At 46.2% G+C, this 22,269-nt stretch overlaps 1 protein-coding gene across 1 annotated transcript in view; it reads left to right on the top strand.

Annotated features, from left to right (window-relative positions):
- KCNQ2 (potassium voltage-gated channel subfamily Q member 2) overlaps positions 1 to 21,658 on the top strand; it is a 73,644-nt gene extending 51,986 nt beyond the window's left edge. The window contains exons 13-18 of the mRNA XM_084218108.1: positions 62 to 285; positions 1,089 to 1,197; positions 1,725 to 1,856; positions 4,622 to 4,729; positions 10,336 to 10,459; positions 11,160 to 21,658. Of these exons, the coding sequence (XP_084074234.1) occupies positions 62 to 285; positions 1,089 to 1,197; positions 1,725 to 1,856; positions 4,622 to 4,729; positions 10,336 to 10,459; positions 11,160 to 11,864 (1,402 nt within the window). The 3' untranslated portion in view covers positions 11,865 to 21,658. The remainder of the gene's footprint in view (positions 1 to 61; positions 286 to 1,088; positions 1,198 to 1,724; positions 1,857 to 4,621; positions 4,730 to 10,335; positions 10,460 to 11,159) is intronic.
- The last annotated feature ends 611 nt before the right edge of the window (positions 21,659 to 22,269 follow it).

Here is a 22,269-nt window from a genome sequence, read left to right as displayed (position 1 = left end):
CCAGAATGACTCCTCCTGCTGTCTCCTTTTTGTCTTTGTTTCAACGTGTTTCTCTGAACAGTCAGAAGGTCAGTTTGAAAGATCGTGTCTTCTCCAGTCCCCGCGGTGCTGGCACCAAAGGGAAAGGCTCTCCACAGGCTCAGGGCATCAGGAGGTCCCCCAGTGCTGACCAGAGCATCGAGGACAGCCCGAGCAAAGTGCCCAAGAGCTGGAGCTTCGGAGACCGCAGCCGAGCCCGGCAAGCGTTCCGCATCAAGGGAGCGGCGTCGCGGCAGAACTCGGAAGGTGAGGGCTTGGGCTGCCATGCTGGACCCTAAATTCCCAGCTGGCTCCAACATCCTCTCCCTCCCCACCTAACAAGGGCAGAGCTGCCAGCCAAGGTGTTGGGACTCCTTCCCCTCCCAGTCTTTTAGCTTGGAGTAGGTTGAGCAACCTGATCAAGTTGAAGGTATGTCCCTGCCCCTTGCAGGGGTTTGGGCTAGAGGGCCTTTAAAAGGTCCCTTCCAACCCAAACTTGTCAATAATGATTAGGAGAGGCAAGAAAACACCTTCTAATACCCATGATAATGTTTGTATTTCTGTATGTAAGGATGGGGAAAGGAGGCAGGGTCAGGTGTTGGGACAAGACGAAATGACCTCAAGGTGTGCTGGGGAGGGTTAGGTTGGATATTAGGAAAAATTTCTTCACTGAAAGGGCGGTCAAGCCCTGGAACAGGCTGCATAGGGCCATGGTGGAGTCACCTTTTGGAGGGATTTAAAACTCATCTAGATGTGGCACTTGGGGACATGGCTTTGTGGCTGGGCTTGGCCGTGCTGGGGGAATGGTTGGACTTGGTGATCTTAGAGGGCTTTTCCAACCCAAATGACACTGGGATTCACTGACACAGGGATATGTGAGAGCTGCAGCTGGCACTGCTGAGTGTCACCTAAGCACATCCTGGGAAATGCTCTCATCTGGGTGCTCAGCAAAGGCTTCTCTGCTGCTTCCCCTGGGGTTGCCGTTTTTGATCTGCCTCATCTTTCCTTGTGCAGCACCGGCACAGGAAACAGTAACGTGTTGTGTTTCTCCTTCCCTGTCCCAAACCCAGAAGCAAGCCTCCCTGGAGAAGACATTCCTGATGAGAACAAAAGCTGCAACTGCGAGTTTGTGACAGAAGATTTGACACCAGGGCTGAAAGTCAGCATCAGGGCCGTGTGGTAAGAGAGGGAGAGGCGGGAAGTGGTCCAGAAAAATAAATTATAGAGAAAAATGACAAGTGTAAAGCCTGAGAAGTGCTGGCAAATGCTGACATGTGTGTGCTGCAGGCTGCTTTTCCCCTGGGTGGCCTGCCCTGCTTTACAGACAGTTTTGCCAGGAAGGGCAATTTTTGCTTAGGGAAGGAATAAATGGAGAAACAGGAAAATCCCCCACAGGGATGCATCCAAATGACAGTTCTCACCAGCTCTGAATGTAATGCTGACATTTCTAAAAGTGGTGCAGACAGCACATGCACAGATGACAGTCCAAGGGGCATCAGGGACCCCCTGGTGCAGACAGGGCTTCAGCCACCAGCCCCCGCAATCCCCTTCCTCTCTCCTCTTGCTGCATCCTCTCCCAAACCCACAGGGTTGGGATTTATTCCATTTTCCTTCCAAAGCAGCCCCCTGCAGTGTTTCTATCCTCCATGAAGCAGGTCAGGCTGCACCCAGGGATGTGTGATGATTTTGCTCTCTGTCTCCTGCAGCATTATGAGGTTTCTGGTCTCCAAGCGCAAGTTTAAGGAGAGCCTTCGGCCCTACGACGTGATGGATGTCATCGAGCAGTACTCAGCTGGGCACCTGGACATGCTCTCCCGGATTAAAAACCTTCAGGCCAGGCAAGAGACCCCTCTCTTTGCTTCATTTTCCACTGCTTTTTGTTCACTGTGGAGGTATTGCCAGGGGAGAGACACTTCTCTTTGCAGCTACAGCTTATTCTTTTCCATTTTAAGACAAATCCCCATGGAAGACATCAGTGCTTATGGCTGGAACCCACAGGGAAAAGCAGGACAGGGACTGCCCTAAAAAACTCCCTTACTGCCCATCTCAGGACATCATGGCTCATCCTCCTGCTTTGTTTTGGGAGCTTTTGGCAATATGGTATATTCCTGAGGAAAGGTGGGTGGGTATCTCCATGGTCCTCCTGGCTAGGTGCAAAGGTTTGGTGCCCCAGGGTTCAGGCTGATGTGGGTCACTTGGTACCCTTCTGGGAGTGAAATAAGACAAAATTCGATGTCCTGGCTGTGGCCCTGCTGCAACAGACACAGAGAGCAGTGAGGAGGCAGCAGCTCCCTCCCACTGCTGGGAGGCTAAGCCGCTTCAAGAGGAATCCCTCCTCGGATGGCACAGCCTGCTGAAAATCCATGCAGATGGGAGTTTCTCAGCCAAGCCCACCAACGTAGGCGGGGTTTAGCTGAGCTGCATTTCAGCTTCTGTGCTCAGATTTTAGGGCAAGATGTGCTCATTTTAATAGGAGAAGGAATGTGGAAAAGGAACAAATGTAGCCGAGAAGGTTCCATGTTTTTCGTGTTTCTCCTAGTAGAAAAAAAAAACAAAACCAACCCTCAAAGAGGGAAGTTTGATTCCTCTAACAGAGGATCAAAGTTTAATCTTTTAGTCTGACCACTCTTCCCTCAGGCCTGATGGGAAAAGTAGACCCCAGGCCTCCAACAGCCCTGGTTGTGTTGGCTCAGCAGAAGTAGCTCCAGTTCTGCAGAGTTTGAAGGACACCCAGAACTATGGCAGGGCTTGGCCATGGGCAATCTCCAGTCAAAAAAATACACCATTTACTTTTACACTTGGAGAATGAAATTACTTCCCTTGATGGCTGTGGCAGCCCAGCTTCCCCTAGAAGTCATTGAGGAAGTTTTCCTTTAATTTCAGACCCATTTAAGTCCCTGGTAGAGTCAGCAAATGTGAAGAAAAAAAAAGTGTTTGTGTATGCAAACAGCTGACATGAACCTCAGGAATGAAGTAGGAAAATTGTCTTGGGAAAAAGAGGAATCTCTGTTCTGCCATGAATCTCTTAGAGACCATTTTAACTCTGCTATTTTTGATGTTCAAGATGCAGAGGTAACTTTCTCAGCCCTGCTGCACACTGTGCTTTTCCCAGAAGGAACATTCTCCCTTGCAATGGAGACCAAAATATCCAGGAGAATTTCCTCTGTGTGAGCCTCTCACTCCTGTTCTGTACAAATTCAGTGATCATAGATCCAAGATGTGTAGCTGAATACAGAGGGAGAAGAGGAGGGGGAAGGGACTGAGATTTCCTAACTTTAATAACCTGAAAGAAGAGGCCTTGAGGCCACCTCTGCAGTGGGTACTGGGCATTGGGGCTGTCACCTGGCTCCAGGTGGGGTACCTGAGTCTCCAGCACCCTGAGGGCTGTGGCAGATTGCCTCACTCCCCATCCAGATCTCCTCAGTCCTTCAGGGACATATGCTGCAAAGACAAAGCAGTTTGGTTGTCAGCTGTTTTGGGGAGGCTGGGGCAAGGAATTGCAGCTTTCAGAGACCAAACTGGATTCTCCTTTTAGCTGTAGGACTGGGACTGTGAGGATGAGGCTCTGGGGCTGGACAAGGCCACCACCCATTCTCTCACAGGGAAGCCAGGAGGACCAGGAGCTGCTTCAAAAGCATGAAGCACCTGGATTTGGGATCCAAGACTGCCAGGAGGCTACTGTTTTCACTGTCCCCACTGAGCAGGAGATCAGAGATGGTGATGGGAGCAGACCCCTTTGGGCCACCCTTTGGGCACCAACAGGTCCCATGGCTGAGTACTTTTCCAGTACAACTGGAAGGGCCCCCTATGGACAAGGCCATGGCCAGTGTTGGACCCTGCACCCATGTGATGGATCCCAGAGAGAAGCCATGGGGCACCTTGGAGAACAGATATTTTAGTGTCCCTTTCCTTCATCAGTCAGACCCCGTGTGCTGCCTGCCCGTCCAGGCAGGGCTGGGGTGGATTAAAGCTGCATCCAAGCACTTTTCTGGGGTGTTTACATGTACTTTCCTCTTTAATCAGTGAAGCCTCTGTCACTGTGTCTGCAATGTGCTCTTTTCAGTGTTGTGTTCACATTGTCTCGTGTTCCATCCTGACACCTTGCCAACCATGGATGTCTCCCATTCATTGAGTTATCCAGTCCTGCAGCGTTCCTCGCCGACTCCCAGCAGCTCATGCTTCCCTGAACTAGCTGAGGATGTGTTCTCTAGCACTGGAACTGAAAGGAGGATGAATATATGTTGTTTCATATCCAGCCACCTCAATGGGATATTGCCACACATATGCAAATATATTCCAGAGGGTAAAGCATGGTGCCTGTTATATCTGGGGCGGGGGGAGCTCCTAATGATGATGCAGTGGTGCCTAAATCTCCAAATCTTACCCTGAGGTGGGTAAGACTCTGGTTTTTCACCAACAACCAGGTGGTAGGCGAGAGCCTTCTGTTTCCAGCGGAATATATTTTCAATTTCTCTCTCTTTCTCTCCCTGTCGTTCTGTTTGTCACTTGTTTCCCTCTGCGACTTTTCTCTGACCAACTTTTCTCTACGTGTTGCTTCATTATGCATTTTGCTGGTGTCTTTTTTTCTTATTTACTTTGCCAGGATAGATATGATTGTGGGTCCCCCACCCCCTTCAACTCCCCGGCATAAGAAGTATCCAACCAAAGGACCCATGTATTCTTCCAAAGAGTCTCCCCAATACTCGCCTAGGTTAGGATTCACCAAAATGCCGCTTTCTCCGGAATTTTTTTCATTTGCTTAATGTCAAACCCCTTTCATGCCAGTTATATGACGGCATTTCTCACTTAGCAGGGCAGTGCAGCCTGCTTAATCATGGCTCACAAGGGTTTGCTGCTCTGGGTGTGCTCTGATTTGCCTTCAAGCCAGAGGGGAACAAAAAAGGGGATGTTCATTCAGTCATCAATAGCCATCAGTTCCTTCAGCCAGCCTATTTCCTATTTTCAGTCTTCTTTGAGGTGTTAGAAAGCTAAATTGTATCTTTTTAAAAGATCTCATATTTTATCAGGCTGTCTTAAACATAGAAGGTGGAATATTAACCCACAAAGCCAATATAAAGTGAACAATCCACTTCCTAAAGGATGACACCATCCACACACAAGCAAAGGAGCCTCTGCAGCTCTTGGGACAATGAAATGAGTTTATTTCAGTGGGCAAAGTAAGAATGAAGTGTTTTGTAGCTGATGAACACAGTGATCTCTATTTCCTCCTGGTGCCACTCTACTGACCATTGAGGAAAAAATTGTGTTAAAATACTACAACCATGGGACTCATATTCTGAAAAATAAGAAATCAATCCTGATTTTCCAAGGAAAAGGAGCAGGAGTCAAACCCAGCCCTCAGTCACACAGCAAGATAGTTCTCATTAAGTTCTCTCCCTAAGTAAAACCATATCTGAAGTTCATGCAATGAGGAATATATTCTCACAAAAATTCCCACTTTAGGGCATTCTGAGGTCTGGGCAGCAAGGCCATGAGCTGGGCTGTATTTTCTCCTTGTACTCAGACCAGTAGAGCCCAAAGCAGGTGTAAATATTTGAAAGTAATTTTCCCATGCAGAAATAGTAGGTGATTTTTAAATGCAGTAAGCTTAGCCTCAAATATTTTTTTTCCCTAAATATATTTGCTTCCCTAAGAGCTAATATGTGACAAATCTCTTGATTTTTATTTAAGCTGCTCTGAGTAATCTTCAGTAGAGAAATGTAAGTAAAAGGAATATTGAAAGCTTACCTTTTCCCACTCAGCTAGCTCAAACATTAAAAAAAATTGAATTTTCTAGAAGCCCAAAACTTTATGCTTGAAAAAAAATGCTTTCAGAAAAGTAATTTTTCACATTCTTCCGAAATGATGTCTTATGGCAGATGTCTTTGAAAACAAAATAACCTTGCTATCTGCAGGAACAATTCTATTTAAATTTAAAAACACATATTAAAATGGATTTTGTTGTATTTTACCTTTAAGATGATATGTCCAACAAGCCCTCACTAAAAGCAAGATTTTCATGTGAAAATTTGTGCCTCACACACAGCAAAGGTGATTAATGGATCTGAGGGGAGGAGGCCTCAAAATGGAATATTTATTTTATTCAGTCCAAAACTGTTGCTGAATCAGGTTCATGCTAATGACTTTCCCCCCACCATTTATACAGTTTCTAATACTGATTAAAAATCTTTGCACATGCCCGCAGGGCTCCTGGGAGGTTTAGACTTTTTTTGTAATTTCTCCCTTTTCCAGTGTTTTTTTTCATTTCCCCCTTATCAAGCTGTGGCTGCAGAAAGCAGCAGAATACAGAAGGCTGCTAAAATCTCTGATGCCACCCATGAAAAGGCATGTGCTACACTTAATTTTTGGCAGTTTCATCCTCCCACAGACACCAGCAGCACTTGTGAGGCGCTCAGGGGGCTGATGGATGGGAACCAGAGCTCTGAGCAGCCCCAAGCCCAGATCTAAAAACCCTGGGTCAGGCTCTGCTGCTGCCATGGTCTTTGTCCTGTGAGGTCCCTATGGATGCTTCCAGCCTCACCTTTTCATTCTACACCCCCTGTTTTAGCCAAATTCTGCCCAGAGAAACAATCATGGGAGCTCATGTCCCATGAGCTGCATTCACCCTATGGATTTCTCAGTTGAGCCAAAATCTTTCTGCAAGCAGCTCCCAGAAAAGTCAGGGGGATCCTGGTAGATGCCCACAGCTGTGGTTTGGCTGATGGTGTTTGCTCCATGCTCTACACACAGACAATTTGGATAAAATTCCCTTGATCAGCTGATTTAGTCTAGAATAGGTGCAATCTCAGCTGTAATTTTTAGAAAACAGTTGTTGATCTAAATTTGTCCAGAGCAAGTTTTATTGCCAAATGAAGGGATAAGTAGCCAGTCCTGTGACATGGATGAAGGGGGTTTGGCTTCAATGCCTGGATTGTTTACAAAAATTTATAAGAGATAAAGGGAAAAAAAAGGAAAATACTTGACTATCTATTCCCAAACACTTCATTTTTATCTCATTTGAGCCGTTTGACCTTTTGATGTCTGCTTCTGGCCCGAGGCTGACATATTACACCTCTTTGCATGCACTGTTAGCATGAAGCATAATGAAGCATGAGAAAACCTGCACTGTGGCTGATGCAAGAATTTACATTTTTTTTGTATCATTAGAAAGAAGGAAAGACAGTAAAGTCCACTTTAAAGAGCAATCCCCTCTTCTTTCTCCCTCCCAAACTGAGGCCCAGCAGAGCCAACCAAGGACAGCAGATGGCACAGTTGGTTGTGCATTCTTAGAAATCTCTGAATCCTCTTCTGCCAGGAAAGGAAGAACATGGGGCTGGCTCTTCCAAAGCTTCAGCTGAATTCTTCCCTCTGCACACGTGTATTTGGCACAGCAAAAATAAGTATTGAGAAGACACAAATCTCCCCATGGCCTGTAGTGTAGAAGTGGGGTGGGAACCCCAGAACATTCTTGGTCCTCTGTCATGCAGTAAGAACATAAATCATCCCCTTCTGCTTGCTAAAGTGGAATATGTTCTTTCTTCTTCATCTTTTGAGCTTTGTTGCCCAAAAATCTCAAAATCTTGTAATGGCTAAAAGGACCTCCTGCTCTCGGTGGTTCTGAGCTAGCTGCAGGTGGGTTGGGAGCTCGCAAGGAATTTCCTCTTTTCTCTTGTATCAGATGAGGCACAAATGAAATCTGGGCTTTGCTGAGGGTAGGAGCACTCTCCTGTGCTCCAGCCTGTGCCATGGGAAGCAAAGGGGTGGGAGACCTTGAGGCTGGTTTCTCCCATGAAGAGAGAAGGACTTGACTCACCTTCTCCCCTCCCTGCATGGAAGCCAGAGGCCCAGAGCTGCCCCCTGCACCATCCTTGGTGCTGCTCTGCCTCCAAGGAGGGGTCTGGCTCTGCTTCCTCAGAGCTGTGGAAGACAGCCACCCCAGGAGTCAGGACTGTGTTCAGGTACAGACACTAAGGGAACGAATCAAGCAGGAATTCTGGGCTCTGGTGTCAATGATATAATGGGAATGCTTTATGGGTGAGCTCTGTGAAGGGCTTCAGCCCTGCCCCTGAATCCCAACAGGTCTATAGGCAAGTTGTGGCCTTGAAAGTGAGAAACAATTTAGTGCTCTTCTTAGTGATCACTCCAGCTGTGAAGTGCCAGCTGGCCCCTGAAATGGGCCATGTGAGGGTCACTCACTGGGTAGCTCTTCTCTTCAGATGTGAAAGACAGCAGAGGTCCTGCCTTGATTTCTGCAAGGATAGAATTAGGGTTCTGAAGCAATGTTGGGTTCTCCTCTCTGTGTCACAGTCTGTCCTGCCTCCCTGCTCTCCCCCACAGCTGCTGAGGGACGTCTCATTTCCATTAGTGGACATATTTCAGTGTCACTGTGCTGCTGGATGCGACAGGAGGACAGAGCACCCTGACTGTTCTCGGCCTTCTGCAATACTCAATAACATTTAGACTTTGGGCCTCTTTAAACTCGTGTTCATTCTTTTACCAGTCTACTTGCTTGTGCATACAGGAGAGGAGTTCATACAGTGGCTGTACCACGCCTTGGCTTGTGATTCCCCACCAAGGTAGCCCGAGGTACCCAATTTAACAGCTCTTTGCTTACATGGTAACGACATTGTCCTAGGATTTCTTGTGCTGTATGTCCTGTCAGTAATTGCATCCCTCGTGGGGAGTTCCTGTAAATGTCAGTGACTTCCTTCTCCCATTACAAGAGAGAAATAAGGCATGCATATTCCTCACACTTGTAATTCCAGCACTTGGTGCTCCTTGTACTCCTGTGCTTATATTGCTAAGCAAAGGATCAAACATGGCTTTTTAAGCAGAACAGAATTCTGTCACATCCCTGCCCAAATCAAGTAGCTTCTGGGATCAAAGCTAAACTCTGACACGATTGTTGGCTTATATTTTCTGTCTTTAGTATGATGTGCTCATCCACTTCATCTCTTTGAGCCAGATCTGGTGCTGTAAAGTGCTGTTGCTCTAATATAAGCTAAGGGAGCCACGCTGGTCCATTCCCACTGGTACCTGTCCCTCAGTGTCAACAGCCAACATCAGTATGAAGTCCCTGTCCAATGTGAAGCAAACAGATGGTTCTTGTGTTGGAAATAGCCTCACGTCTCATTCCTTTCCTTGGTTTTTGTTTGTTCATTTCCCCCTGTCTGTCTGTGTTCAGCTCCTTCCTTTTCCTCCTCCTGGTGCATGGACCCATGGCCCACACGGCAGAACTGTGTAAGAAGCATTTTGAGTTTTCGCTCAAGATTCCTCAACTTGGTTTCAGTCAGATTAATTAACCCTTCTTTCCCCCTGCCACCCTTACATTTGGTGCATTATGCAAGAGTAAAGTTTGCCCAGCACAGAATTAATCTATAAACCTGGCTGCCATTAAGAAGTTATTCCAAAAATGAGTTGCTCCCCAAACTTTGGAGGGATCAAGAAGCTCCAGTGTTTACTCTCCAGAAATTTATATTTGATGCCTCTAATAAAATTGAATTCCAGCTTCCAAACTGGTTCTACTCTCCTTCTTTCCCTGCCTATGGAGCTGTTAATCAACCCAGGTCTTTCCATACTGGGAATAAGGAAGTGCAAATGTGATGTGTGTAAAGAATTCAGTACCAAATTATGTGTCTGGTAACCTTTCCCAGCTGATTTGGCAGGAGCCTCCTCTGCTGCTCCCAGCTGGGAGCCTTGCTAATAAAAAACAGTAAATCTAGCAATAAAAGTGTGAACTGCATTGAGATGAAAACAGTTTGGTAATGTTTGGTGAGTTCTGGCCAAATTCAGCCTTGGTGTAATTCCACTAAAACTGTTATCACTGCACCTCTTTGTCTGGATCTTAGGGCAAGCAGCTTATTTTCATGGACATGAGAATTACACATGGACATTTGCATGGAGGAGAGGGAACTGCTGCAAAGACTGAAAAAGATCCCTTTGATATTTGCTAGACAGAAAATTGATCTTCCCCCAAAACAACAATTTCTCAGCACAAATAAGAAGTTAATCGATTTGGAACAAAGCCAGTTAAAGAAATTCTTTGCAGTGGGCAAATTTACTGTGCATAATGTGCCAGGTTTTATCTGTATAGACAGAAACGGATAATTTCAAACTCTGCTAATACTGCTCTGAGTTTTGCATCTGAATTAACACCTCAGTGCCACTGCGTGTCTGTGAGTAATTTGGAGTGTTAGCTGGGAGAGAGGCTGTTGCTTTGTCCCGTGGAGGCACAACAAGCAGTGCCCTCCCCACCTGCTGCCTCCAACTGACTCCAGGTCCTTTTCCGGGGGTGGGGGGACTTTCTGATCCCGCTAGAGTTGACCAGATTGTTGGGAGAGGATCCTCCATGACCGACAAGGATCGGACCAAAGGGCCAGCGGAAGGGGAGCTGCCTGAAGACCCCAGCATGATGGGCAGGCTTGGAAAAGTTGAAAAACAGGTATCTTGGGTCAGGAAGGGGTTCTTGTCGGAGGGTGTTGCATGCATTGTGTTGGTTTTTCCTTGGTTTTTTCCTTCAGTGGGATGTTACCTTTTAGTTAAAAAAAAATGAGAACCCTGAATACTTTGAAAAAGAAGCAAGGTGGATGTTACAAAAGGGCACTAAATGCCTTGGAAGCCTAAGTCCTACTTTCAAACCAGGCACTTTGAGTCTAGTTTAGTGAGCTTGTCAAAAGCCTGCATTATTTTTGCAAACAGCACATTGGTTTCTTTGCCACCATACTGGACACATTTCAAATGAGTCCCTGAGCCTGGCTGCTGGAGCTGCTGGCCTTGCTGAAGATTTAAAATCTTCCTAGAGCATAAGGCTCAGAAATCCCAATGGCCTTCTGAGCTCAGACAAGTGCAAAGTGAAGGAAGGAACTGGAAGGAGCAAATGTTCTCCAGCTTTTCTACAACTTGATGGCTGTCATAAAGATTAGAGGAGCATAAGGAAAATCTGGTAACAAGGGGGAGAACTAAACCCTTCAGAACAGGACAATTAAATATTCACTAAAAGTTTGAGATGCCGTGGGTCAGTGTAGGCAGAGGTGATCTATGAAGTCCAGCCCCCCACTTGTGCCTGGATGGAAGTTGCTCATCCTCAGGATGTTGATGTGCCTCAGCCTGCACATAGTGTTGGAACTGTGGTGTTTTTGCAGGTTCAGTCCATGGAGAAGAAGCTGGACTTCCTGGTGAACATCTACATGCAGCGGATGGGCATCCCACCAACAGAGACAGAGGCTTACTTTGGGTCCAAAGAACCAGACCCGGCCCCTCCCTACCACAGCCCCGAAGACAGCAGGGAGCACATCGACAAGAACGGCTGCATCATCAAGATCATCAGGTCCACCAGCTCCATGGGTCAGAAGAACTTCTCCGCCCCACCAGCCCCGAGCAACGCCTGCCCACCCTCCACGTCGTGCCAGCGGCAGAGCCACGGCTCCTCTCCCATCGGGGAGCCCGGCTCGCTGGTCCGGATCCCGCCTCCGCCCTCCCACGAGCGCTCCCTGTCCGCCTACAGCGGCGGGCACCGGGCGAGCGCGGAGTACCTGAGGAACGAAGACATTACAACCAAACACCACGAGAGTGCCATGAGAGACAGCGACACGTCCATCTCCATCCCCTCGGTGGACCACGAGGAACTGGAGCGCTCTTTCAGCGGCTTTAGCATCTCCCAGTCCAAAGAGAATTTGGACATCCTTAACAACGGTTGCTATGCAGCCGTGGCCAAAATCAGACCCTACATTGCAGAAGGGGAGTCAGACACCGACTCTGACCTCTGCACGCCCTGCGGTCCCCCCCCGAGGTCGGCCACGGGCGAGGGACCCTTCAGTGACATGGGCTGGTCAACCCCCCGGCAGTGAAGCCTCCCTGCCGCCGCCGAGCCGCGTCCGAGCGCTGGCACTGCCCGCTCCAGCTGCCCACGTGTCGAACTTCTCAAGGAGATTGACAGCTAAGGTTTTCCTCTTTCTAGGACACCCTTAGCTGGCAGATACTTTCTTGCAGCTTACTCTGGGGGGAACAGGCAGGTCTGAACCTGCACTTGTGGAAGAGGTCACGGTGATGAGCGAACTGGAGCCGTGAAGTCCAGATTTCTTTCATACTCTCTTTCTAAGATCATTAGGTGAAACTTCCATGGCGCAGAGTAGGCAATTTGCATTTCTTGGGAATCTTCAGAAGTGCAGGGCAGGAATAAATCACCCAGCCAGGGCTTTTGTAGATCGCATTAACTGGTGGCTGACAAGTGTTAGGTGGGAATTGATATGTCATGGCAGGGGTTGATCACACCTTTAGGTGTTTTGGAGTCACAGACAGGATACATGTCTGTTTCTGGCTTAGGTTTCAGGGCACGTGTAATAATGAGGGGTTGTTACTCCATGGTTCCTCATTAGCTGTCAGGAAGGTGACATGATTCCAATATAATACATGGAAAATCCCTAGAGGAGAGGGATGGTGGCTGGGATATTTCCATGAGCAGCAGATGACCTTAAGTGGGACTTGCCGGGGTACTGCTCTGAACCAGAGCAGTTTGGAAATGATCCCATTTTGGGAAAAACTCAGAAAATATAAGCTTGAATGCAAGGAGAGGGACAATCCACAGGGCAAATAAATGAGACAGAGATGAGGACAAGACACGATGGGGATGGAATTTTATATTTTTAACCATGTATTATATTTAATTATCTCTCCTTCTGCTGACAAGGGACTTCGGGGTGCTTTGAAAGCAAAGACAAACCAAAGGCAACCCCTCTGGAGGGCTGCCATGATCCCAAGCCATTCTCATGGCCAGCAGCGCTGTTGGGGAGGCACAGCCACCAGGCAAAGGAAGAGGGTGGATGTGCAGGATGCTGTGGTCCCTGCCTTGCTGTGAGTGAAGTGCTGAGCTCCATCCTCTGGAAGCCCTGTTGGTCAGAGTGGGCACTTTTCTTACAGTTTGCATCGTGCCTGAACACGTTATTGCACACACTATGCCCGTCAAAATCTTTCCTTTCTTCTTCTGCCCTGCCAAGAATCTCACCCCCACATTCTTGGGACATCCTTTGGTTTGTTTGGATCCCTCAAGCTGAGTTAAGAGGCATTGCTTTGTTTATTCATGGTCTTTCAGAAGCCTCTTGCCTGTGCTTACCTGCAAGTTTTGCCAATCCCAGTCTGCTTTATTTTGTTGTGGAAGCACTTCCTCTTGGAAAGGTCATTGTGTCATTATCAGGAACCTCAGCAGCTCCTTCAGCTGGGGGAAGGTGAGGGGAAAAGTGATGCTCCAAGTTTCTTTTGGGACCAAAACAAAGCCACAAAGTGATCATTTACAGGGATAAGTTGATAAAGGTTTTTATTTGCAAGGGCATGGGTCAGGAGAAGTTTGGTTTGGGATCTGTTTCCAGAGCTGGGACACCATGACTGGCATTGTGCCTCTGGACCTTGCTGTGCATCCACAGCCCAAATCCCATGTGTGTTTTCTGCTGTGATTTCAAACCCTGTCTTTCCACATTTTCCCTGTGTCATATCAAGAGCCTGTTAAGGCTATTTAGGTGACAACTTCATTTCTGTGTGGCCTTTGAGAGGTTGGACATTGATTTTCTCCTTTGCTTGGGTGAAGGGAGACCCACAGCCTTTTTCTTTCCTCCTGTTTGCTTGACCAAACACAGGGGAGACCCAGGACAATTTTGGCCTTAGGGAAGATGTGGGTGAAGTCTGACAATGTGCAGACAGGAAATAAAACCATTATTTTGCTAGTGTCCAGGGCTAGCACACAGGTCTTATCATGGAAGGAGGAAGGGGGAAGTATCTTCACAACTTTTCCTGCCATTCAGGAGGGGAAAACCTTGTTCTTAGGCAGAAACTGGGCTTCCAGCCATGCTAGTTCCTTTCTTTCCTCTCTTGAACCATGTTTTTGTTAACTCCTGCCATTTTTCCCTCTCTGTTTGTGCTCCAAAACTCCTCCTGGCTCCAGATTCCTTTGTGCAGAGTTAACGCAGTGATGCCCTTGACTTCCACACAGTGACAACTTTAAATGCCAAATGGCTGTAAATTGTGCAGATTTGCCTCTGGTGTATTCCAAAATGAGATCCTTTCTGCTAGAACAAGAAGTGTCAGCAGGTCCTAAATCAAATGTGTGGCCTGGGCTTTCTACCGACCACAAGAATGGAAATTGCATTTGGTGAGGCAAAAATCGACATTGCTCCAGCCAGCTGCTCACTGCAGATTTTGTCCAAGCCAGAGATAAAAGAGATTTATTCTCTTATTTGTTTGCAATTACTTTTCAAGGCCTGCTGGAAATTTGGCACAGAGGCTATGATGTAGAGGCATGAATGCCAGATGAGGATGAGGATGATGCCATGCAGTCCTATTGCAGCACAGGTACATGACTGGTCTTCAGTAAGGGAATCACAAAATCATCCATTCACAGAACCACAGAATGGTTTGGGTGGAAAGGGACCTTAGAGTTCACCTTCAGGGGTTGTATAGGAAAACAACCCTTCTTCAACTTTGCGCGATGGAATCTATAAAGGTCTTTTGATTTGTATCTTGAAAAGTTGTTGGATTTGTCCCGTAAACAGTGATTGCAAAAAACTGGTTTTATACACAGAATTCACATAGAATTTTTCTTTGAAGGTATGAGATCTATTTTTCTGTGGCGTCATATCAAAGAAATTCTGACACACCACCATGCACAACCATGCCATAAATCATCATTTCTCATTCATCCAGGCAAAACCCCATGGATTTTGGGGTTAACTTACACTAGATTTAGCTACAAATAACACTCATCATTTCCATGAAATTATTTAAGTCTGCATAAACAATGACAGGTCCTGCTAGTTGCTTATGGACATAAATAATTTCATTCTTCTCCTAAATCGCACCCCAATACTCTGTGAAAAGTCTTCCCTTCTAATCACTCAGCTCCCCCATGTCTGTACCACACATTCCTGGTGGCAGTCTCCTGCAAGAACCGTCAGATTGCAAGAAAATAAATCAGTTTTGGGTTGCTGATAAGGCAGTCCTGATGACAAAGACCTATAAAAAGGTGGGCAGGCAAACTTTGTCCCTCTGCTGAGCCTCTCTTGGGCTGTTCTTTGCTTCCCTCTTCCTCCCAAATCTTACTCCTTATTTCTTGGAGGACAAGAAACAAAGTTCTAGGCAATGCCAAGTGTGGACAGAGGAGTCCAAAGAGAGCTGAAGATGTGAAAGCCAAATTTCCAGCAGACCATCCTGAACTGCTCCCTGGCTGCCCATGCCCACACTGGGCTCTGTGCCCAAGCCTGGTTCCAGGAGTGTCTGTGCTGAATGTGAAGCCATGACCTTGGAGCACAGCCTGAGCTCTGGTCTCCAAGAAACTTCTGGGCTTCTTTTTTTTTTTTCCCATAATCTGAGTCTAGGTCTGGAAAGAAATCCTGCAGTTGGCCCACCCACGGGATGGAGCAATGCCTGGGGCTGGGACATGAAGTTTTTTGGTCCTTCAGGTCCAAGTGTGAGTTCAGGTGGTCTGAGGAGTTCTCTGAATGGGGGATGTGGCTGGAGATGTTGCAAGGTGGCCTTTCATAATGTGACCCCAAGACAGAGGAACAGCCATAAGTCAAATTTCCCAATATTTGGGAAGGGACTTTAATGTTACTCAAGTGCAGATTTTGTATGTGAATTTCCTTGTTGACCCATTTTCTTAGAAACAATTTTTAAAGCAAAAAATGTCAAGGAGCTTACCAAAACCAAACCTCTCACCCAGCTCAGAAAGCCATTCTATTTCTTTAGGCAGACTATGTGATAGATCAGATTTTCTAAAAATGCATTTTGTTTCAAATGCTGCTTAATAGGTCCAAATAAATTTTGCAGGGTCATTGCTATTTATGGATAAATAGGTATATTTTTACATTTTTAATTGATTTTTAAAATTTTAAATTATGTGAATTTTTAGAAAAAAGTTTGTATAACCTACCTGAGAAGCCAGAGCATCACCTCAGATACAAATGCTCCCCTTACAGATAATTGCCCAAGAGAAAAGAGATACACCTTCACTCATACTTTTCCCAAGAGGGAGCCACTGGAAACCACATTTTCCTGATATCCTCAGACCACCATGGTCACAGCAACATTATTGTTAAGACTAAAATGTAAGTATTAAAAGAGAAACTGAAATTCCTAAGGAATTTACCCAAAGTTGTCCCATACAAAGACCCTTAGCAGTGAGTATTTTATTGGGAATATTAAAAAGCCCAGGAGCAGGATAAGGATTTCTGTTTCTCCATGATGTGAACGCTCAGGCTGAGTGAGCCCTGAGCCTCCAGCCCTTTCTTCCCAACCCACAGCTGCACGTCCCCATCCTCCCCATCCTCTCTCCATCACGGGTCAGCCTCTTCTGTTCTCATCAGCTTCCTTTTCCTGAGCCACAAACAAGGAAATCAGATACAAAAGCTCCTTCAGCTGCAGGTAGCATTGAGGAGAAGGCTGTGGGGAGGGCTGAGGGCAGCAGCCCCTCCGAGCCCTGCAGGGTCACTGCTGCTCAGAGGTGTAAAAGCAAACCCCTGCTTTTAGCACACAAACACCCCGACTTTTCTGCCTCACGGAGCAAAACCTGCTCCGTGCAGGGGTGTGGGTTCACTGTTTTTTTTAACAATAACAATAGGGTGGGTTTTTAACAATAAGGATCATAATACTGCATAGGAATCTTCTTTAGTATATCTTAGTGTTTGATGCCCCAGTGACACAATACTGCTTGCCTTACCTTAGTGTCTAGAGGGAGAGGGGTCACACACCTTTTGATACACTATTAATCACGCTTTGAATTTAGGTAGCAGCGGGAACCTTTTTAACTTATGAATGTGCTTTCTGGACTATCTCACTGACTGTACTCTCAATTTTGCCTGCTACTGCATGCAGCCTGAGATGAGTAGACAGCAATATGCTCCAGCTGTATCTGCACTCCCAGATTGCTGTAGTACCTGACAAGGTAAACATTGCCAAAAGCACCACTCTGGGGAGAGGCTGTGCTCCCAGGGAGCCACCTCGCAGGGTGCTGCGGTGCTTCTGTAGGTAACACTGATATACCAAGTGTCTTTCATGCTGCAACTGGTCGTCACCCCATCCCTCTGATACAGCATGCACAGACTCCATTTCTACTGCTTGTGACTACGGGGTAAAAAAACCATGTTTGTACCTGTGGTTCCTTCAAGTGTGTAAATGGGGAGGAAAAAAATACTAATTGTATTGGCTGTGTGTTACGACCTCCTTTCCATCTGGATGCCTCTGATAAAGAGCATCCCAGATAGCCCTTGCTGCAGGTTTGGAGGAGCAGGCAGTGCCAAGGATGGAGGCCTTGTCTGCATTTCAAAGATGCCATTTGAACCCACACGTGTGGCACCTGCCATATGTCTGGTTCAATTCCCATAGGATTCTCCCACCTGCATCCAGCCCTGGGGTGCCGTGTGCTTTTGTGCTGCAGCACAGCCCGAGGCTCAGGGGAGAAGGTGACTTCCAAACTTAGGAAACCACTCTTTGGAAATTCCACCCACCCTTCTCTACAGCCTTGGTGGTCTCGAGCACCCTGGAACTGTGCCATAACCATTCCTCATGGAAGCATCTCTCACTCTCCTCACAGAGTGGCACTGAGCTACATTTTCATCTCCATAAACATTTTGCCAGTGTTCTCCCCGCTGCAATACCAGGCTGCCATGAGGCCTTCAGGGTTTGCCCATCTTGCTGGTGTTTGCAGTCTCTTGTATCTCTTGGCACTGCTGCCATGACTGAGTTTCACCCCATTTCCTCCCCTTCCTTGCCCAGATTATTTACCAGGGAAGCTGTAATGCCAGAACTCTGCTCTGAGACTTGGCCTGGCATCACCAGGTGCACCAGAGAGCCTTTGTGTTTTGTTAGCATGAGAGTTTTGCTTTTTTATTGGCCATTTATTTGCTTCCTCATTGAGCCACCGTGGCCTCACCCCATCCCTGGTTGTTCTGCTGGAGCTTTTCCATACGGGGATGGGGTCTGTGCTGTCTCTCTGTGCCCTGTGAGGGTTTGTCCCCGTGGCTTTAGCTGATTAAAGTGAAACAGGGATGAGGTCTGGCTCAGGTTTTCTTGTCCAGGTGAACATCTCTGAGGAGAGCTCACAGGCTCTACCAGTGGAGATGTTCTTGCTCCCTGAAGCAAGAGCTGTTTTCAAGAGCCTTGTCCCCTTTGGCAACCCACAGATGTGGCTGTGCATGCCAGGCTCCAGCTCGGTAATGGGGAGAACTGGAAAGCAGCTGGTCCAAGCTCTGCTGTTTCCAAAGCTGCCAATGAACCTGGAAGCACTTTGCCCTCTCCTAATTCCTGCAAATACAGCTGCAGGTGGATTGTCAAGCAGCATCTGTTTGCCTGGTTCTGAGAAACCACAAGGCTTTCCAAACTCAGTGCCAAGCCCAAGCTGGATTTCACCTGCAGCTATGCCTATAATTTTAGGGCAGGGTTGATGATTTCAGGTAGAAGCCATGCCAGAACCTCCAATTTGGATGGTGCTGACCCCAAAACAAGGCTGAATGTCCTGCTGCCAGCAAAGCCTCTGCTGGAATTTCAGCTCCATTTGACACTGGTGACTGTGGATGTGGAGAGATGCTCTTTTCTTCCCACTCCACACAAGAAAAGCTCAGCACAAGCCTTGCAAGCCGCAATGGGAAAATACCTCCTTATTTCAACATGCCATGGGCACTTCCCTTTCATTTCACAGTAATTGCTTAAACTTGACCAACACAGTGGCCATGATCCAGTGTTTTCCACATACAGTGATGCTCATGAAAAGGATTGATCACAGGTGTGGATGTGGTTCTTTAGCCTCTCCACAGACAACGTGTTCAGCCTTGCTGAGAACCTGAGGACAAGTCATCAAGGCTGGTGACAGGTCTCTTCTATCCTGCCTGCTTATTCACACTGGTCCAGCATCTTCCCTGGAGCTGGAGTTACCCCGTGCTCCTGTCAGAAGCCAGGATGGAGACCTTTCTTTGTTGGTTACTCTTCCCTCCCCCTAAAACCCTAAAATTTGACATTTCTTCACTTTTTCTCAAAAAATTCATGCACAGTGTAGAGTACCTGAGACTTTCAGGAGCACCAAGGCAAAACAAGATATAGCTGATAAATGACAGAGATTTTGTTATTTTAAATCAAGAGCAGATTTCAAACATAGCTGCAGTTGCTGCGTGGTGTATCAAACGCTTTAGGAGATTCAAGAAATTATTCTTATAAATGTTTTATTCTTTTATCAGTAATTTATATAGGTGGGTGCCACTGTTCTTATACAGCAACAACACTCCACACACTAAAACTATATTCCTGTTTCTCCAATATAGACACTGTATTTATGAAATTTATCTTGCTTGGTGCCACTTTGGCACATTATCCACATGTACTGCACACAGATTGCACATTACATGCCACGTGCTGATAGGTATCTCTACATGTAATCAACCTATGTGCATTGAACAGACACCAAAGTGTCACCTGCCTGGTTTGTGATGTGACTCAACATAACTGGGAAAAGGGAAAAAATGAACATCCTGTTTTGTTAAGAAATTCACTGCATTTGAATGCTTCTTTAAACAGATTTTATCAGGAAGCTAAAATACGAGATTGCCTCTGTGATGTTAATTAAAAAATACCTGGAAAAACCAAACACACACAGCCCATAAACACTTAACAGCTACTGTATTCCTATATATTCTTCATTGCTATTCATCTGAACTGTAAATTCTGTACAGATTGAATGAAGCTCACAGTTTATCTTTGTCATAACCTGCAAGATAAAAGGACAACACAACTTTGGCTGGTGCATGTGGTTTGAGTACATGCACCACATGTGGCTGTGTGTGCATGTGGGTCTGAGCAGGTGTGCACATGTGTTCTTCATCAAAACAGAAAAAGCTGCATCTGAGATGCACAGGGGGAAGAAAAGTTCTGTTTTGGAGGTGAGACAGTGGGTAAAATAAAACCAAATTACCTTTTCAATAATTTGTCTTGGTCAAAAAGGAAGATTTGCAGAGGGGATTGGTGTGTGACTGCCATCCCAAGCAGAAATCCCACTTCTGAAGGCAGCACAGCCCATGCAGCAGAGCGATGAAGTTCTTTGAGTGAGAATTTCTTTGGCTTCCTTCCAAACAAACAAAAATAAGAGTGGCCAGTGCCAACTTCAAGTCCAAAAAGCCCATTCCTAATACATGTGGCCAAGCAGTTGTCCTGTGCCTTTGGAGATCCAAGGGCAAAGTCTTTACGTGCTGTGCCAGGGTGTCCCACGCCAGTGGTGCTGACTGAGGGCAGTGCCAGAGCCTCCCACAAACCTGCTGCCCAAGCAGAGGATCCCAGTGCCCCATGGGTCTTACCTTTGCCTATATTTAAAAAGCCCTTAGGTAAGACATGTTTAAAAAAAGAAACATTAAAAGCCCATCTTTGATCTTAGAGTTATGGAAGAAAGGACCATGTTATAACCAATAAATCTCATTTTCTGAGCAGGTCAGCCCATAGAGTCCAGTAGCCCCTATACAGAGATTTCACCAGCCTCACCAAATGAATCATCCTCTAGGACTGAATTCTGCCCATATTTTCACAGGTACAAGATTTATATTGGGTAGAGCTTACCCTTCAGTGTTTAATCTAAATAAACAAAGGCATGAAGAGGAAACTTTTCTGGTTTAATACTGCTGGATGCCTTGAATAAAAAGTAATCAAATTTTTGCATTGGCCTGAAATTCATCTCTGGGTCCAAAGTTCTCAGCTGTAAGAGCTGCTTCAGCCCTGAACAGGTTACTGAGCAAAGGGTACATCCATTGCTGGAGTGTGTGGCCGCTTCCTTGAGATACCTTGACACTCCCATGGTTTATAACAGCACCTGGCTCATTTGGCCTTACCTGGGCTCAAAATGGTTCACGTTTTTGTCCTGACAGTGAGAGCTGAGAGGTGAATTTCCCACTGGGAGGAGCGCGGGGCCGCACGCCCGCGTCTCCCGCGCGGGACGCGCCGGGCTCGGCTGAGCCGGGAAGTTTGGTTGTCCTTTAGAAAGCAAAGACAGCTGCTGCTTTGCTTCCTTTCATTTGCTCTGTTGCCTTGGCTTTCTTGCACTTTCGTTTCATCTCCAAAGAATCTCTCATAATGCCTTTGGTACTTATGTACAATTTGAAAACATTTTGTATGTATGGAATGAGACACACTTTTCTCTTGTAAAATAGCAATCGGATTTTCTTTTCTCTCTTCTTCTTTTTTTTTTGTTTTCTTTTCTTTTTTTCTGTTGGTGAATGTGTAATTTCCTCTGTACATTTCAATCATGACTTTGTGCAATGTACATTTTATAGGGACAGGTGCCAAGGGAATGACCTGTAGTTTTCCTAAGGGACTGGCTAGAAGCTGACAGACAGTCATACATGGTTTTACATGAGCACCGTGGAAAAGCAACGTAGCCCAGACTTTTACACTGAAGCACTGAGCGTGGGTCAGCTTGTACCTTCACAGGAATGACTGTGGCAGCTGCAAAACTCTTTATGTGTGGTGTGAAAACCAACAGTGACGGTTGCAACTGGAAGGGAAATGGAGGAAAATTAAATAATCACAATCATTAATTTAAGCCTCGAAGCATCAGAATGGAAAATTTGCATTCAGTAAAAATACCAGAGATTTAACCTTCATGAGATGAAATACACATTTATTTTTCTTTGCACTTCTTCTGCTCTCTTTGTTTCTTTATTTATGGGGATTTCTTGGGAAATTTCTTGGGAATTCCCAAATTACTTTGGGAATGTATTTAATGGCTGATGAAGTGAAGAGAAATGAGGGCCTGACTTCCTGACATTAAACCTCCACACATTTTTATTTCCAATGTTAGAATACATTTTTCTTTCTCGTGTATAAAATCAAGCTCATAAATCTCAGATGCCCTTAGTTACAAGGACACTGCCCTTCAGAGTCCTTTAACAATATTGACTCTCTTAAGGTTCAACATCAACCACATCCTGACAGATAAAAGATGGTTCCTGAAGCCTTTTACCCCTCTGCCAGCTCCCTATCACCCTGCTAAAAATGGAGGTTGGTGTCATCGAGGTGGGTTCAGAGCCAAGAAATGGCACTGGCAAGGGAGTTACTCATGAGTTACTTTGCTTATCAGGCATCAGCTCTAAATCAAAAAAGCTGGATTTTGGAGCACTGTCTAGGATTGACTGACAGTATTTCCTGAAGTGATCTTGGCTGAAGAAACAGCAGTTCCATTTTGTAAATGAAAAGGAAAAAGTAAAATCCCTCCCTCCATGCTGATATTTTTTTCCAGAA

This window comes from Fringilla coelebs (genome assembly GCF_963513975.1).
Source record: "Fringilla coelebs genome assembly, chromosome: 18".
Taxonomy (NCBI): Eukaryota; Metazoa; Chordata; class Aves; order Passeriformes; family Fringillidae; genus Fringilla; species Fringilla coelebs.
Note: the sequence above shows the minus strand (reverse complement) of the source record. Positions and strands in the feature narration are given on the sequence as shown.